Source organism: Pseudorca crassidens, chromosome 19 (genome assembly GCF_039906515.1).
Source record: "Pseudorca crassidens isolate mPseCra1 chromosome 19, mPseCra1.hap1, whole genome shotgun sequence".
Taxonomy (NCBI): Eukaryota; Metazoa; Chordata; class Mammalia; order Artiodactyla; family Delphinidae; genus Pseudorca; species Pseudorca crassidens.
In genome coordinates this window covers 43,248,823-43,267,796 of record NC_090314.1, presented here as the reverse complement: position 1 = coordinate 43,267,796, position 18,974 = coordinate 43,248,823, and the positions used below count along the sequence as shown (strand labels likewise).

General features: G+C 40.5%; 1 protein-coding gene across 5 annotated transcripts in view; it reads left to right on the top strand.

Annotated features, from left to right (window-relative positions):
- The window catches only part of FBXL20 (F-box and leucine rich repeat protein 20), a 112,801-nt gene extending 93,982 nt beyond the window's left edge, over nt 1–18,819 (top strand). For all 5 annotated transcript variants that reach the window (XM_067716533.1, XM_067716531.1, XM_067716534.1 and 2 more), the window contains 7 exons: nt 639–713; nt 4,093–4,223; nt 6,154–6,214; nt 7,345–7,389; nt 9,150–9,206; nt 10,211–10,423; nt 11,892–18,819. In XM_067716533.1, coding sequence (XP_067572634.1) covers nt 639–713; nt 4,093–4,223; nt 6,154–6,214; nt 7,345–7,389; nt 9,150–9,206; nt 10,211–10,423; nt 11,892–11,999 — 690 coding nt within the window. In that variant the 3' untranslated portion in view covers nt 12,000–18,819. The remainder of the gene's footprint in view (nt 1–638; nt 714–4,092; nt 4,224–6,153; nt 6,215–7,344; nt 7,390–9,149; nt 9,207–10,210; nt 10,424–11,891) is intronic.
- Nucleotides 18,820–18,974: the final 155 nt, after the last annotated feature.

Here is an 18,974-nt window from a genome sequence, read left to right as displayed (position 1 = left end):
AATGCCCTCATTCTTTCACCATGATGGGAGGATTTCCACGGTTTGAAACAGAGCTTTGAAAGTATGACCACCTTAAAACAACAACTTGAGCTCCTGGTTATTTATGGAATCCTGAAAAATATTGATTGGGGTGCGTCATTATAGTCAATTACTTGTGATCTGTTCTCCGCACTGTACGCATAGCACTGATCTTCTAGCAGCAGATAAACTACAGATTTTTCTCAGCTCCTGTTCCCAAAAGTTTGTTGTTAAGAAACTTTACAGGGAGTGTAGCAATGTGAAAGTTATTTTAGTTTCAAAATCCCTCAGCAAAATGCTGCAAGGCATCTTTAATTTATCAGAAGAAAAATCCATAAACATTAGGCAATGTTTATTTTATCTTTCCCTTGATTTGGTGATAATATGAATTTGACGTGGTCAGAACTGATAACAAATACTGATAACTGTACTAATCATTTGAATTACACGTTTATATGATCATAGTTCATTGTTTCTGGTTCATTTGTTCCTTTGAAAGTTGGTTGGCTATACTTAGAATGTGTTGATGAATGTGTACACTCTTAAATCTTTAAGATTTAAGGTTTTAATATTTTAAACAATGTCAGTAATAATTTCTTCTCTCTTTTTAATCTTTCTAGCTAGAAGATGAAGCTCTCAAGTACATAGGTGCACACTGTCCTGAACTGGTGACTTTGAACTTGCAGACTTGCTTAGTAAGCAGTCCTTCCCACAACTCTTCTGTATTAGTAATTCATTTCAATAATATTATTGTAAGAGTTTCAGTCATAAAGACCAGCAGTTTGTCTGCTTCAACCCTGGGGATGCAGTAATCATAGATGACTTTTTAAATGCTCAACAGTGCTCGCCCCTAGGGGCTTTGACGTAGATGAGATAGAGGGTAGCTTATACAGAATTCCAAATAAGCTAAACTGTAGCTCCACCCCTTTCTCTTCTACTTAAGAAAACTCTACTTTTTAGAAGTAAATTTTTCACAGACTACGGCATTTAAAATATTTTTGGTAAATTAATTGCAGTCACACCGACTAACATTTATCAGGGAGTAATGACTATTGGGAATCATTGATATAAGCAGATGACAAGCAAAATGTACCCTTTAAATTATTTTCAAGTAGTATTTGTAGTTCACATTTGGCTTGTTTAGACTATCAGCTTTTTTGTGTCTATCCCAAACCCCCTGAATTTTGTCCAGAGAATTTGCTGAAACTATTCAGGATCCTAGAACATTGACAATACACCTTTAGCTTTTGCCTCTTGCCTTGAAAATTGCATATATGTGTTGCCTTGGAGTGAGAGCCTCTCATAGCAATGAAAAAAGTTGGTGAGGGTTTTCTTTGTTTTTGCTAAGCCTTCTGTGTATAATAATACTCTCTCCTTCTTGTTTGGTCACCTGAAACTTTAGAGCATAGTGGTTGTTTAGTTTAAAGGTGACACATATAGGGCCACGTTTTGTGCAATTTAAGCACCCTGGCCTCCCAGCCCTTAAGGGATGGTGCTGATAGCGATCTGTTTCAGAGGCTCCTAGAGACTGAGTTAAAGGAATGATATTTTGATTTCCATAGTTGCTAACTACCAGAATTTGCCTACTTTCATTTATGAAACAAATATTTGGCCTGAAAGAAAGATCTTACACAGCTATTGTAAACACGAAACCGTCATCTTACAGTGGCAGGAAAAACTGTTCTTGCACATCTTCAGATTTTATTTATATACATACATAAATATACACACGTGCACTCTGTATATGTGTGTGTGTATGTTACGTACGTACACACATACATACATATAAATACATGTATACCATACCTACCGTTTGCCATTTTAGTTTCATTTCCTTTACCCTTCCAGCAGACAGAAACCAATTAGTAAGCATAAAGAACCAGCTCTGTCATGTTTATTTTACTGTTTACCTTCACCCAGATCATAGGGCATGAGTCATTCCTTCTGTCATTCTGTACAATGTGATGAAATGATTCTCAGCATTCGTGACACTTCTTGAAGTGTCTGCCCAGAACTATTGAAGGGACCAAAGTACACACTTAATGTAGTCTCTTTTTCTTGACTAATTTGAAAACACAAAAGTTTAGTAGATTTTGCTCTTTTAACAATTTAAAGTATTGGTAATATGACTTTCTTCCTCAGTAATCCCTTGTAGATTTCAAAACATTAAGAAAGAAAAGGCAGCACAGCCCTCCCAGTATTTTGTTAATAATGTGTGACGCAAACTCCATTGGCCTGCTAAATATGCAGGTTTATGGATTGCTGCTTCTCTCTTTATTTACATTTCTTTCAGTTATCCTTGTTTAGTAATAACTATACGTCACATTTGTGTGGCACTTTTTTTTTTTTTTTTTTGCGGTACACGGGCCTCACACTGTTGTGGCCTCTCCCGTTGCGGAGCACAGGCTCCAGACGCGCAGGCTCAGCAGCCGTGGCTCACGGGCCCAGCCGCTCCGCGGCACGTGGGATCTTCCCGGACCGGGGCACGAACCCGCGTCCCCTGCATCGGCAGGCGGACTCTCAACCACTGCGCCACCAGGGAAGCCCCTGTGTGGCACCTTTTTAAGGTACTTCTACATGTGTATATGCCTCATCGGTTTATTCTCATGACAGATCTTGCATCTGCCTTAGCATCCATTTTTCATCTGTATGTTGTTTCAGTTCTATAATACTGAGAACATACTGATTTAGGCAGTGAATATTTAAAGTTTGATTTCTGTTTCAGTTGTCCTTGTAACCTAAGAATACTGTTTGATTAAACAGAAATGACAGGAGAGCTTTATTCTGAGGCTTACACAAAATTAGCAAATCTATCAGGACAAATTAAAATGCTGATCATATCCAACATGTTAAGATTTTTATATATGACATCTTTTTTTCAATGTAACATCTTTTGTGTTTTTTCATTTTAAAATAATATAAAATAATAATTTAAAACATACAAAATTATATTTGAGTTGGATACAACTATTTATCTCCATTAAATTAAGATAGTCTTTTTTTTTAATACATCTTTATTGGAGTATAATTGCTTTACAATGTTGTGTTAGTTTCTGCTGTACAACAAAGTGAATCAGCTGTATGCATACATATATCCCCATATACCCTCCCTCTTGAGCCTCCCTCCCACCCTCCCTATCCCACCCCTCTAGGTGGTCATAAAGCACTGAGCTGATCTCCCTGTGCTATGCAGCAGCTTCCCACTAGCCACCTATTTTACGTTTGGTAGTGTATATATGTCAGTACCACTCTCTCACTATGTCCCAGCCTCCCCTTCCCCCACTGTGTCCTCAAGTCCATTCTCAACATCTGCATCTTTATTCCTGCCCTACCACTAGGCTCATGAGTACCAATTTTCTAGATTCCATATATATGCATTAGCATACAGTATTTATTTTTCTCTTTCTGACTTACTTCACTCTGTATGACAGACTCTAGGTCCATCCACCTCACTACAAATAACTCAATTTTGTTCCTTTTTATCGCTGAGTAATATTCCATTGTATATATGTGCCACATCTTCTTTATCCATTCGTCTGTCAATGCACATTTAGGTTGTTTCCAGGTAGGATAGTCTTTATATTATAAAACTAAAATTTAGAAATAAATGGATTTATGGTTGATATGAGATTACAGCTGTGATCCACAGGTTGTTTCATTTTTTTAAAGTACCTTAATATCAGTATCAATTTTGAACTTGTAAATGCATTTATACTATTAAAATACTGCTGTTTTTATCTGTTTTCTAGGTTTTAAAATCATTTAATTGAACCTACACCATGATGCACCCCATCTGTTCCCAGTCTTGTCAGTCCCATTAGGTTAAAAGAACCCTGTTATAGCTTCTTCCCTTTGCACCAGAAATGAGCACAGATTCTCTTGAAAGCTAAATCAAAAGGAACTGGAAGGAAGAAACAAAGTGTATTCATTTTCTTTTAGGTCTGCTACATGGTTAATATCAAATCTGCTTTTATTTCTTTTTGGCACTTGTTTCACAGAGGTAACTTTTTTCTGTCTTTATCTTCTGCCAAGTTACTAATAACTATGGGTTTTTCCCTCTTGTTTTTTTTTTAGCAAATCACAGATGAAGGTCTCATTACTATATGCAGAGGGTGCCATAAGTTACAGTCCCTCTGTGCCTCTGGCTGCTCCAACATCACAGATGCCATCCTGAACGCTTTAGGTCAGAACTGCCCACGGCTTAGGTAAACATTTCTTGCTTATCTCAAAAAATCAGGGGAAAGGAGCAGTGGCCTCCTTCACTCATATTTATTCCTTGGAACCTTGAATTTTTTAAGGTAGACACTACAAGGCCACTACTACCCTTTCAGATGCGCACCTACTTGCTTTGTACCTCATTTGATTCCATGTAATTGGCCTGAACCAGGGGGTAATAGTCCTCATTTTCTGCTTCTTGGCTATCCATACTAGAAAAATATCAACATTTTATCACATTACTTGAGAAAAGAAATAAAGGCATTTTCTCTTATTAATGCTTTCATATAATTCCTTTCTGAAGAAAGTTTTGAGAAGCCCACCCTGTGATCATTTATATTGTAGTAATGATGCCAGGTACATAGCAGGGAGTATTTAAAGAGAAAAAACAGCTCTTCCTTTGTGCTGATGGTCTTTTAAAGCAAGCTTTATTTCTCTGTGGCTCCTCTTCTCTACCTAAATACAGGATTGGCTGACTATTCACTAAGAATGCAGTGTTAGCATGCACATGGTATCAAGCCCGTATTGATTTTGTAAGAGCACACAGCACACTATTTGTAATAAATAGGGATAATCCCCGTATACCTTTTTTGTTCTTTAAAACAAAACTTACATTGTATTTACTATATAGTAAACATGTCAGCCACTGTTTTAAATTATTTACAAATATTACTTCATTTAATCATCATAACACCATACAAGCACTGTTATTATCTCTGTGTTATAGGTGAGAAAACCGAAGCACAGGTCAAGTAACCTGTTCAAGGTCTCACAGTTAGTAAGTGCAGGAGCAAGTGTTCCATCTCAGGCAGTCTAGCTCCAGAACCTATGAAACCACTTGTCTTACACATAAGAATCATTGTAAACCAATAAAAACTTTCTTAAAACTTTTTTGTAATCACCTGGCCACGGGCCTTCGTAATCTCGGAAGCCTAGAGTAGAATACGCGCCAGGAGCTGAGGAGGTAGCCAGTCTTCTCTCTAAAAAACATTACGTATTACCTTTTTCTGTTTTAAAGACAGGGATGTTCAGCTCCATTCTCCTTCATGGTTTATTTTATTGTTAGAAAAGAAAGGCTCTCAAATGTGATACTTAAAAGTTGGGTTCAGTCAGATCATACTTTCCCATTAGATACAGTATTTTAATTGATTGTCAGTTGATAATGATTCCTTGTACTTTAGCTTTATGTTTTTTTTCAACTTCTATAGTAATTTGTAAGCAAACATACAGTGTTCTTTGGTACTGTTGTGCAGGCACCACCAGACTTTTCACAAAGAAGAGCTACTATTTTTGATTCCCCAGCCCTGTGGTTGATATTTAGGGTGGTGTTCAGCAGTTCCGACAGGGGCTCAGCTGCCCTCTCCACTGGGCCTCCCTGGGAGCCTGTGGGAGGAGGCAGGAAGCTTAAGGGTATTTTTTCATAAGTATGGAATTTCATATTTGGGACAGGTCTATGATTAACCAGTCCCTTCATAGTATTTCGAAAAGCTATTTAAATCTTAGTGAGCCTACATGTAAAATAGGGAAAGAGAATAATTTACTTTAGCAACAGATTAACTGAGACAGAGTATTTATCTCCATCTCCTTTGTTTTCTAGGAGCAGGCTGCCCTCTGGGGGTAAGCAGTATGCCATCAAGAAGGCTTTTAAATGCGTTTCTCATGCATTTTGGCATTAACTACAAGCTTCTATTATATTCTTCTGATTGCATCACCCTAAAATGTGGTATTTACAGGACCACTTTATGATGACTCCATGAAAATGAATAGCAAGATCTGTATACAGACTTGCTTAGCTGTGAATGTAACTCCGTGTTATATAGTCCTTAGGGAATAAGAGGTTGTTTTCTTAAATTCTGGCTGTTTTAATAAACCCAGTTTTCAGGGACCAATGGGTTGACTTTCACTTTGTTTTTTTAACAGAATATTAGAAGTGGCAAGGTGTTCTCAACTAACAGATGTAGGCTTTACCACTCTGGCCAGGGTAAGTGTTTTCTTCAGGTTCTGTAGGTTTTGTTCAGGGTTTGTTTTATTTCAGAAGAATGAGCAATGAGGGAAATGTGGGATGGCAGCAGAATTGAGGGTGTAGGATGTGGGGGGACGTCTCTGTGGCTGGTGTTCCTGAGCGTCCTTGGGCTGCAGCTACAGGCAGCTGCTCTGGAAAGGCAGACGTGCGTTGGAGACCATGACATTCCTTCGTGAGACTTGATTTTCCGCCTCCTCATAAGATTATGTTAAACTAAGTGGGAATTTCCTAGTGCTTTTGAAAGAAGCTTATTTGGTTATTTGGTATGCAACTGGTGGATGAGAGTAATGTTGAAAGAAACATATAAGCCTGATTTAAATGGAGAGGTTTTAAGAGATTTTCTGTATTCTCCACAAGATTTTAATACATGGAGTGGTTTGTAAATCACTGTATAATAATAGTATTTAAAATTATACCGTCTTTGACCAGTGTAATGGAACATGGGAAGGGCATTTGCTTTCAGGCAGGTCAGTGGAATACTAATGGGGGCGGGGGCAGCCCATGGCATAACTAGATGAGGACATACAAATTCCCCTTCTGTGCTTACAAAGAAATCATTTTCATTAAATTATTTTTGGTTGAAAGGATCTCTGTATTAGTTCAGTATCCATGTTCAGGAAATTTATTCCCTTGGACTTTTAAGGTGTTAGATACTTTTAAGTGTGGAATAGTTGAGAAATTTCACGGTGATAAAGGCCTTTTAAAAATGTGTAATTAGGGACCTCCCTGGTGGCGCAGCGCCAGTGCGGGGGACACGGGTTCAAGCCCTGGCCCGGGAAGATCCCACATGCTGCAGAGCAGCTAAGCCCCTGCGCCACAACTGCTGAGCAACCCCCGCTCGCCATAACTAGAGAAAGCCCGCACACAGCAATGAAAACCCAATGCAGCCAAAAATAAATAAATAAAAATAAATTTTTAAAAAAATGTGTAATTAATGGAATAAGGCAGGAAGTGATGTAAGAATGATACCAACACTGAAGCTCTTAAGATTTCATCAGTCTATTTAATACGACTTCTTAGTTTTCTGACCTTAATTTTTTCCCAATTTTAAATGTTTGTACTGTAATGTTTGGGTTTATATCTTATAGAATTGCCATGAGCTTGAAAAGATGGACCTGGAAGAGTGTGTTCAGGTAAGATTGTGGATTTTTACTCAGAAATATAGTACGGTAGAGACTTACACAATACATGCACGTCAGAACGTTCAATTCCCTACCCTAGTATAGTGGGGAGCCTGCAGCACTGCTGACTCTCCATTTATTGAGGTGTCCTCCAGGCATACCAGCAGAGGTGCTCATGGTATTTTTGCTAAGGAACTAGGAAAACACATGCCATCAGTAAGATTGCCATTGGAAAGAAAGATGGCTCAGGCATTTAGACCATAAAGATACTAAGACATTTCCTTAGACCTACAGGGTTATGATGCTAATAAACAATTAAAGGCCCAGCACACTGATAGATATCACTGCCCCTTTTTAGCTTAACTGGACCCAGTGCCCCTTACATCATTAACCCTGGAGACCCAACTCTGTATGGAACCCTGCCCTTCAGGCAGGCAGACTTAGCTTCTTATCAACAGTTTTTTTTTATTACCAATTTTAAGAGCTTTCAGCTTATTAGTTGGCTGGGGAGAAATTTTAAAGAGGGACTCCTAAAAAGAAGATAGAACAGTGAATTTTTTTAATGGTAAAAATAAAGAAGAGAACATACTTCAATAACTATAGACGCCAATTTTTCTAAATTACTTGTTATCCGGACACTAAGTCCCTATTAGTTCTTATTAAAGTAAAACTTACTCACATCCATCTGTTTCTTGCACATGCCTAAATGTCCTGTGTGTCCTTTCCAGTGTTAGTCCTTCTGAGTGATGTGCACACGCCTGCCCACTCCAGTCCCCCACCTCTGCCATTTCTTAGCCCCTGTGAAATTATGTGTATTATAACAACAATCTCAGAATTGGAGAGAAATTTGAAAAGAAATGCTGATTTACTCTCCATCCTAAGATAACTATAAAATACTGTTCTTCCTTCAGGAGTTCTTCCTACCGAATGTTCGTAGTTAACCCAGCAGCAGCCTCTTTCTGCCACCCTTAGGGAAAATAACTGACATGCCAATTATCAATCCTGAGTTATGACATGGCTTATAAAAATATGGGCCAGATATCTAAAAATTTGAGGATGTTCCTACATTAATTTTTTTCATGGAGCAGTGTCTTCTGATTCACTTTTGTGATGGTTCTAAGGAGGTCAAAGTCCAGTGGGTGGAAGTTATGAGGGAACACATTTTCATTTGTTTCAAAAACAAACAATTTCGACAGACCTGTTCAAAGATGACTAGATGAGTTTAAGCCCAGCCTGGATAGGTTCTCAAAGAACAGGTTCTGGGGCTTCCCTGGTGGCGCAGTGGTTAAGAATCTGCCTGCCAATGCAGGGGACACGGGTTCGAGCCCTGGTCCGGGAAGATCCCACATGCTGCGGAGCAGCTAAGCCCATGCGCCCCAACTGCTGAGCCTGTGTTATGGAGCCCACGAGCCACAACTACTGAAGCCCGTGCACCTAGAGCCCGTGCTCCACAACAAGAGAAGCCACTGCAATGAGAAGCCTGTGCACCGCAATGAAGAGTAGCCCCTGCTTGCTGCAACTAGAGAAAGCCCGCATGCAGCAACGAAGACCCAATTCAGCCAAAAATAAAATAGATGAAATAAATAAATTTATAAAAAAAAAAAAGAAGAAGAACAGGTTCTGGTAGCTGATGGGATTTCAACCTTACGATTCTGTTATTTGATGAGTGATATCAGGATATCAGTCTAAAATACTAGTGTAGTCAAGAATGACGTATGACCTATGAGTTTTTTGGGATTAATACCTAAAATAAACTTATATGTTTCTTTCAGATAACAGATAGCACATTAATCCAACTTTCTATACACTGTCCTCGACTTCAAGTATTGGTGAGTTTCACTGTGGAAGTTTTATGTATCTATTGGATTTAATCAAAACCCAGCTCTTACTTTCATCTTGGTGCCTGGCTACCATTTGGGGAAAGCATATTTCTCCAAATTGTCAACTTACAGAGGACCAAGGGAGGACCTGCGTGAAGGGAGAAACTGAGATAGAAACTGGAAAAGTTAAACATTTTCTGTATCAATGCTTGGAGCTTGAAAACTGACATGGAGAGTATGAGTTCTCGCTCCCACATGAATTACACTCCAGCCTGAACAGTGCTTAAATTTCCAGAGATCCAGGAGATGAGATGGCCTGAAATACGGTTTGCTTCCCATTGGGACCAAGTGTTCCTATAAAATAGAACCAATCAAGGCTTTACTAGGGGTCGTTCTCTGCTACTGCTTCCAGTAACACTGTGGGAAAGCATTCTGGTTGACTGTTCTGTACCTAGGCTTATTTTGGTGTTTTGTGGCACATTAAACTATGTTTCGGTCGAGGGTTCTGAGTTTCACACGGAGGAACCAGGGATTTAAGGAAAACTCGTAAAGTGAAGAGATGACCACATCTTACAGCTGTAAGAGTTATCTTAGGTTAATTAACTATTTGGGCATGCCCCTGCACCAGGTATTCAACATTTAGTCCAAATTCCAGAAAATTTTTTACAGGAAAAGCTTAAGCCCCACTTGTCCCTGTAGAGAAGAAAAGTATCAATAATTTGTGTGTGGAGAGCGTGGGGGGAGATATTTTGTTTATCAACTATTTCACAGTCATTATAGGAATTCACAAAATATATTTAGAATCACACAGAGAAATGTTGATCATTGATTGTCAAAAGCAGAACCCAAGCAACTCCAGTATGCGTTCTTTATTTCACCACATGGCTCCAGTGATGGCTCCGTATACTTCAGACTCAAACGAGAAAATTCTCCTTTTTGGTTGCACACAGGCCTCTGGGTAGAAGAATGCCATTAAATATTTCAGTGTCCTTCCTTGCTCTGTTTGGCTGCAGAGTCTGTCTCACTGTGAGCTGATCACAGACGATGGAATTCGTCACCTGGGGAACGGGGCCTGCGCCCATGACCAGCTGGAGGTGATTGAACTGGACAACTGCCCCCTAATTACAGATGCATCCCTGGAGCACTTGAAGAGCTGTCACAGCCTTGAACGGATAGAACTCTATGACTGCCAGCAAATCACACGGGCTGGAATCAAGAGACTCAGGGTAAAGATGGTGGCATCACCCTCTGGCTCTAGTGTTCTCAGCACGCTTTCCTTCTTTCTTTATTTTTTCCCTCCATTTCCTTTTTTTAGATTTAGATTCCTGTGATTATTTATATTTATGTGGACATTCAGCAAAGAGAAAAAAAGATGGAGAGCAAACCTAAGGGTAGATAGTTCTTACCTGTTGTTCCGGATATTTGGTAGGAAAATACCCACTGAAGGGACGAAAAGTAGATCTCCTCCCAGCAGAGTCTCTCTGATAACATGCCCAGAGTCAGAAAAGCAAATGTCAGATTTTGGTTCTAAAGGAAAAAAAGGAGTAACATAAAGAAAATATTTAGTTAAATGGGATTTAAATTTTTAATTTGTATTTCCTTTCATATCAAAGTGTTTTGCTGCGGTTCATATTTTTTTAAGGCAACAAATGGATCACGTAGTTTTTTACCTTTTCCTTTTGCCCCATCCTTCATAATAGAGAGACCCATGTATAGCCAAATGACTAAAAGACAGATCGCCAGCAAGGAGCTTATAAAAGACTGGATGAATCTATATGTTGAATTATTCAGCTCAACAGACATTTATTGGAACATCTGCCTGACGCCTGTTGTGGGAAAGGCACTGTGTTAATTTGGCCCTTACAATCAACCTTTAAAAATATCCATGTTGGCCTTATGGCATCTGAGTGCATAAAGGAGCAGCACACTTCATCTTGAGTTCCAGTTGACCTCAGTTCCGCCTCTCCCTTCAGACCTAGAGGACTGAGAACATAACTGCAATGGGGAGGCCTTGTACCCATATGTCTTCAACACCAAAAGAGGAAGAGAGCCACAGGTCAACCAGAGCGTCTTCTATGGCCTACGTACATTAGGGTTTTTGGACCTGCCTGGCTGTCAGGAGTCTCTTCCACCTCTGAATCCTCAAGAGTCACTTAGCACTTTGACACTCTTAATTTAGCTATTTATGTGCATGTCTAGACTATAAGTCCCCTAAAAGCAGGATCTCCATCTTGACCATCTTTGCAGCCCTTTTACATAACTAGCACAGTGCCTTGAACATAGTAGGAATTTAGAAACTATGTAGTAAAAATTAGAAGCATGTTGTTAAAAGAGGATAATGAGGTTTTTTTTAAATATCAGAAGAAACATTGTCCATAATGGCTTGGAAAAAATTGAGTTTTTAAGCTTATATAATTTCTTCCAGCTCTGGGAACCCCTTTGGGACAGGTTAAGAGATTAGCATGAATTTTTTCCCCAGTTTTATTATTATGGAAGCAGTTATGTGAGCTTTTTTGGTCTTTTAGAATAACATGGGATGGTACAAAGTAGAACCCAGGTCTCTCAACATCCCGTCTGTGCTCAGCTTCTGCCCTGCCCTCATGTACACTCAGTCCCTCAGTGGTTTTTCTGAAAAGCAAGATCGCTCTTTCTGTTTAAGCCCTCTCTCTTAGTAATGTTTCTGTCTTGTTTCAGACCCATTTACCCAATATTAAAGTCCACGCCTACTTCGCACCTGTCACTCCACCCCCATCAGTAGGGGGCAGCAGACAGCGCTTCTGCAGATGCTGCATCATCCTATGACAATGGAGGTGGTCAACCTTGGTGAACTGAGTATTTAATGACACTTCTAGAGTTACCATGGATCTCCATTGGAAGCGACCCCAGTGTTCCGGGCAAAGGTTACAAAGTGAGGGCAGCGTCCAGATCCCCAGAGCCACACATACATACGCATACCCACTCTCACCCCCACCCACTCTGTCTCTGTGACCAGGGGATTGGGTTTGTGCTGGCTTTATCATGCGGATTGGTAAAACTTCACCATTCCTGTCGGATGTGCCCAGAAGAAAATCAGAAGCAAGGTAGACGGAAGGGGGCATTCCAGCAAACCCAGTGTTACTGCTACTGTGGTTTCTTTATTTTGTTAAGGGGTTTCTTTGGCAGTTTTGGAACAGCAGCTGCAGTCCTCCAGGGTCAAGGAAAGCATAGAAAAACAATACATGTTGTATCCAGGGACCAGAGAGAAGATTTCTTTGCATCCTATCAATGGTAGCCATCCATTGTAAGATGACTGCAGAGCTTCTGTGCTTCCTTGTTCCCATGCCAACATGCCGAGCGTGCTCACAAAGAAGGCTTGTCCATTCCTCCTCCTGTGTTTTAGTATTTGGCCCAGAGGTTTCCTAAATGGTTGCATTGAAATCGCTGTGGTCCAAAAGTGATGACGTATTCACTCAAATTGTCACTCTCTGTAGCACACTGTGTACCTGTCTTTCACTCTCTGTTGCTCCCTCCTGCACTCTTGCTCAGTCTGTCGTCTGTGCACAGTCTGCTTACTCACACTTGTTACTCCTTCACTGTTGTTATGTTTACAGTTTGCATTTTGGATGATTAGTTGGGGTTACCAAACATTTTTAAGAGAGACATTATCAATAAATATTTTTTTAATTCTAAATTTTACCGTTAGGGGACCCTGCCTGAATCTTTGCCAGTCTAAAGGGAAACTATAACAAAAGCAAGAAAAATTCTGAGAAGAAACTGAGCTAAGACTATTTTGATGAAAACAAACTTTGCCTTTTGGTTTCTGTTATATCTTGTGATAAATGATAATATGCATGATACGCCCGGTATTCCCCCTGCACATTTTTCCTTCCATCTAACTTAATAAGGAGAGAGAAATGCATTATTAGGAAACGGTGGAATGGCAAATCCCAAAACTGAACCTGAAAGCTGCCGCCACCCAAGCTCAGATGTGTTGTGTGTTCACCGAAATCTAGGTGTGATCAGTGGCATCTAAGATTTGTGTCTCTGAGGTTTGTTCTGCGTTAGCAGGAATGCTGCTAGAGGAGTTGTGCGGTTGAGCCGGGTAGTTTCTCTTTTTCCCCCCCCATTTCAGCCTATCAGGGGTTCAAGAATGACCCTATCACAGCTGGTCAACTGTATGTCATTGTTGATGGTATCATATCTAATGTTGGAGCCTCAAAGGACCAGAACCTGTCAGCCATATCTCTCTTGTGCTCCAGAGTTTCTGTGAATGAAATACTGTAGTAGCCAGGTGAAGGCATTGGGGCAGCAGAAAGAGAACATTGAGAGGAAGTAGGGGGTTCAGTGTCTCTTCCCAGCCTGGTCACCAGAGCTGAGGGCAGGGAATTTAGTGCCCGTGACTCAGAGTCAAAGAAGAAGCTCCCCCCACTAAAAAAAGAAAAAAGAAAAATCATGGAGGATGAGGGAAATATAATGAGTTTCTGAAGTACGAGAAGTAGACTTCTAAATATCAAGGTTAGAGACCTTGTGTGATTTTTAGTAGGGTGACTTTTTGTCTTTTAGGACATTAATGTCCAGTCCACTATAATCTTAGGTCATCTTCTGCATGATCCAGGCTGTTATCAGGCTTGTTTTAATGCTTGTAGGTGCTGGTTCTACCAGCATATGTAAGAATAAAGTGTGATTTGTTTTTCCACAAGCGATCAGTTGAAAAGGTCCTAGGAATCTGTACTATCCACCATTATTTAGCGCTTAATTTATTTTAAATCCCATTGTGCCCTTTTAAGCTCAGATTATGTGTGTTTTTCATTTCCCTTCCCTTATCCTCTTTTCAGATTACCATATAAGGAATATACTTTTTAAAGTGAGACCCACTCTCCTGGCTATACCCCACATATACAGATACACACATGTGCACACACACTTCCAGATGTGGTTGATAATATTCAGATCCCTGGGTCCTCACTCAAATAAAACTAAAAAGAAGAATATTTAGGGTGCAGGTGCTTTAACGTACAAGTTTAAAAAAAAAATAGTGTCTGAACAAAACCCTGATTTATTAGTGAGTGTGGATTCGGATTTCCCAATAGTTGAAGCTCTTGAGGTACTTCTTTATTTAAAAAACCCTATTCACCAGTACATGAAGATCTTAGAAATGCTGTTTCTGTTCTCAAAGAGTGTACCCATGTGCAGGTCCATGTGGAGGCGAGCCCTGCCTGTCTGGGCCAAGAACAGAGTCAAGAGAGGGAATAAAGGCCCTGGAGTGTGCAGCACTGGCATGTATGTGGTCAGGCAGGAACCTTGCTCCTTTCTGAAGCAAACTTCTGGCCCACCAAGCTTGGAAGGGCATGTATTTTTTATGCCAATCTAAAACCGATGTCAGCTGATGAAATGTACCAGGACTTCGAGAACGCAGAACATGGTAAGTTTTGGTCAGGTGGAAGGGCCCTGCCATCTGAACATAGTATTTCCTGTCTCATCTTCAGGGACACTCTTGAAAATCCAATAAGGCTTTACTGATGTAGGAGAAACTCTTCCATAGGAAAAGCTTATTGGTCCATTTGTCTGACTCCAGAGCCACTCCACAATATGCCTTCAATAATAAAAAAAAAATACAGAGGGAACGGAGAGAAGAGATTTGGGATAAGTAAGAAGGTGCCCTCAAAGTTATTATGCATCCGGATCATCTCTTTCCTAAGCAGCCTTTTCCCCTTACATGTTTTAGCATCATCAGTATCTTTTACACCTTCATTGGCCCCAGCAAGGTGATGATTCCAGCTTTTTTTTTTTTTTTTTTTTGCATTGACTTCTCATATGTCCTTTCTATACCCATCCTTGCCCTCTATTTGGAAAGCTTCCATCTCACTCCCAGCAATGCTGCTAATTTATTCTCGTGTCTTCAGTTTAGCTTCCTCTTTGGATCCTTGTCCTGATCTGGGCAAACTATCCTGGGCAGCCTTGAATTCAGTAACTGTCAGGTAGCTCAGGCCATTTTTCACTGGGTGATCTTTGATGTTTGCTTACTGGATTTGAAATCAAACTGTTAGACATGAGGAGTAAGAGAATCTGCCCTCATCCTTTTTCCAATATTTGGAATGTGAAAGCACATCGTGCTTTATGTAAAAAAATGTTTTCTCCTCCTATTCTGCTCTTTAGTGGATGTAAAAGTATTTCAGATTAAGTGGTTTTTATAAATTTCCACATCCATTAAGTTGATTTAGCAGACATACAAGTCAGAAATTTTTCATATGCCTTATATCACATTTTAGAGGGCAACCTGGTAAATATTTTTATAATGCTTTATTTGGGGCTTTCCAAACTGTTTGAATGGTTCAGTATAGCTACAATGCTATATAGCAGTCAAGTTCTTTTATTTCTTCTAATTGCCTTGTAAAATGCATTGTTACTGGTCTGATAACCCACTAATGCCATGGGGGGGCTAAACAAAGTATGAGTTGGAACCTGTCTTGGTTTGAAGTTGTTAGGAAGTGTGAGAGTGTCCCTGGAAAGAAGAGGTGGTTTCCTGCCTGCCTGTGGGCAGCGTATCCTTGGTGACTGTATTGTTTAGAGGGGAGGAACACTTGATCATGGTGGACCCTTGTCCATTTAATGTTTATTGAAAGTCAGATTGCTTATGACAGTTGCCACTAGTGAGAGAGGAAGGGTTTAAAGAAAATTGGACTGTTCTGCTTTTTCCCTCCTTGTGTACATGATTTAAGGTTAGATTTCTATCCTTGTTGTGCATCCTGGCTGACAGACTCTTTCAGTGGTATGCTCTGAGCTTCCGGAACATTTTATACAAAGATTGCCTTCTCTGTCTGCCCACCAGTTCTAGGATTTTTAACCACCTCAAATCCAGGCCATGTGAATTAGTCAAATCTTGTTTGAGAAGACATGTAGGATGTTTCATTGGAGGTCTTGAGGCAGAACCCTCCCGCTTACAATGATCTTGGACCAAAGAATGCTAAAGTGTCAGGAGGGTGAGGGGAATTAATAGTCTCAGCCTCTCCTCACCTTTATTTCTCTCATAAATTTTAATTGTAAGATTGGAAGTTACAGAGAGCTGTACACAACCATGTCGATAGGGTATAATTAACCCAGGTAATTTGGGAATAAAATTTGGCTTATATTTGCTATATCCAGATGCCCAGACTTAACATCTTGGTTCTCCAGCAAAGAACGTGCTGCTCTAACCTTGCCCTCTCACTTGTGACAAACTTTCTACCTACCAGAAACTACCATTTGAGGCAAGTGAGTTTTCTGCATGAAGGGCTTCTGCGGCACCGCCCCTGCCACCACCACCCCCCGCCCCGTGCCCTCCCAAGGCAAGTCTACCTATTTTGCCCATTTTTATTCTTAAAAACATCAGTTCTGCATCTCTGAAGCCTTTGATCCTTTGGAAAGTCAGTAAGACCTTCTCAGCTGAGTCTGAGTGAATCTTTGGAGCCCAAGAGAGTTACCCTTAATTTTCAGCAGAGAAAAAAATTGTTGGACAAAATCATGTGTGTGTTAAGAAAATTCCATAATGTGCTTCCTCCGTCTCTGCCTTCTGTGTTTGTTGAGTAACCCCTTAGTAGAGGTTGGTTCATAGGTGTTGAGACCTAGTGCTTCCTCAGCCAGGGTAGTTCACTGCCCTTTTAGGAAAAAGAACCATGAACAACCAAAACTGTATCAATTGACATTGTTTATTTTCTGTGTTTTTCAGTGTCTTGTTTTGAAGAATTGGGGTGGGGAAATGGTAGTTGACATTCAAAGTAGAGGAGAGAATCGGTTCTGGAACTGGGGTACTTTGCTTCAGGTGCAAGCATCTGTCCTGAATATGTAGAAACGGCTGCCTCACATGTGAGTAGGTTTACTTTCCTCTCCGTGTAATGAACTCCATGCCCTTCTTAGTGGCAAGGAGGGCTTCTACTTTCTACACACCTAACCAGTGTCATCCAGGTGGGGATTGGCACCACTGAACACCACCAGTGCTTCCCATCGGCTTCTGGGCATGATTTTCACCAGGGCAAGAGCAAGTAGGCAGTAAATGAGAATCCCCACCCCAGGGAGAGATAAGAGAAGAGAGGTGTTCAGACACATACCTGTTCTCTTCTGCCATATCCCCAAGAACCCAGGGAAATCTTTGAAGTGATTTTTTTTCTCTTTTTTAATTAAAGTGGATGAAGAAAGATTTACCCCACTAAGTTTTAGCTTGTCACTGTCTCTTATACTACTTGTTGTTATTCATTCAAATCTGTACTACACTGCTGCTCACATACATGTATGTGTTTCTTACCTTAGCCTAACCCTTCTCAGCCCCTGAAGTCATTTTTCTGTTTTGTGTTTTCTTTTTTTTATGGCACTAGCGAATGAGAACCTAAAGTCTTAGAAAATCCTAACTTGAAAAGGAGTCTCTAACTGGCATGGTTTGATTAATTACTTTACCTTTTCCCCCTAAAGACTTGAATGATTTTCTTCCCTAGTGCTATATAATAGATCTGTAATAAGTGAAACCTTTGCTGCTACTTTTCTGGGTTTACGTCAGTTTTTTCCTTCCCTTAAAAATAATGTCTTATCTGCGCTTCTCTTATGACTGTTAATTTCTAGTAAGTACAGGAAGAGGTGAACCCGAGATTTCTCCTCTTACCCCCCTCCTCACGCTACCCCCAAGTTACACACTAACCTCTAACATATATAAGATCCATGAGATGGGGCCCATCATAAGATGCTTGTGGGGTTTTTTTCTCATCATGCTGCAGCTCTCAGAGCTGGCCCCTGAGGATCTGTGACTACCCAGTCCGAAGGGTTACTACAGGCAGAGAAAGGCTTTCTTAATTTTGCCTTTCTCCATTCCTGTTTTGTGATCACCCTTCAGATGCCTCCCATTCTGGCGGCCTCCTTTTTCCTCCCAGGAATTGTTTCCAAGTAACCTGCCTCTGTCATTTCCCAACTGCTCTCCTCACCTTTGCCCACCTTCCAGTGACCCTGAGAGCACAGACCTGAGAGACGGGGCCTGTGCAGAGCTCAGAGAACTGTGAGGACTACCCCTGCCTTTCAGACTCTACTTGGGGACAGAGATGGATGGGTAAATGGTGCTGCGGGAGCAATTTTTATCTTCAAACCAGGCTGTTTCGCCCTTTGCACTGCCCCGCCTCCATCCCCACTCCCCTGAGGAAGGGGTAAAGTGCAGAGGATGGTTGACTAGCAGGGTCTGATCCCCAACATTGCTGTCTGGCCTAAGCCTTGTCCAGCCATTCGGCCTGCTCTGGAGTGAGAGCTTCAGTGTGTGGGAGCTGCTGCTTGCTTGTTTCTCCACCAGGCCTGCCCCAACACTTAGCCGGTCCCTGGGGCCAACACAGTTCCCTACATGGTGACTTAACACCAGCCTCCATTAGCTGTCCAAGCGACTGCGTTTCCACCCAGTACTTTTGGCGCTTGAGGATGGGGGGAGGGAGGGAGGGTTATTTAAAATAAATAAAATCCAAGGTGGCAGTAGAGGATTCCTTTTGCTTTAAAAATCTTTGGACTAAAAAAATAAAAAAAATTAAAAAAATGTTTTTTTATATATGAATATATAAAGTAAATTGTTATGTAACTATTATTGTTTCCTGTATGTTCTAATTTTTGGTTTATGATGTAATTAAAGGAAATAAGCTGTGAAGACTTTTCGTTTTACTGTGGAAATAGCCTGACTTGGAGCTGTGATTCTTAACTTCCTTGAACCCTTGATCTGTAAAGGCTCCTGAGGCTGAATGAAGGGACTTCTTTTTGGCATCTTTATTTTTTTTTAATATCCTTTAGTGAGTACCCTTTATT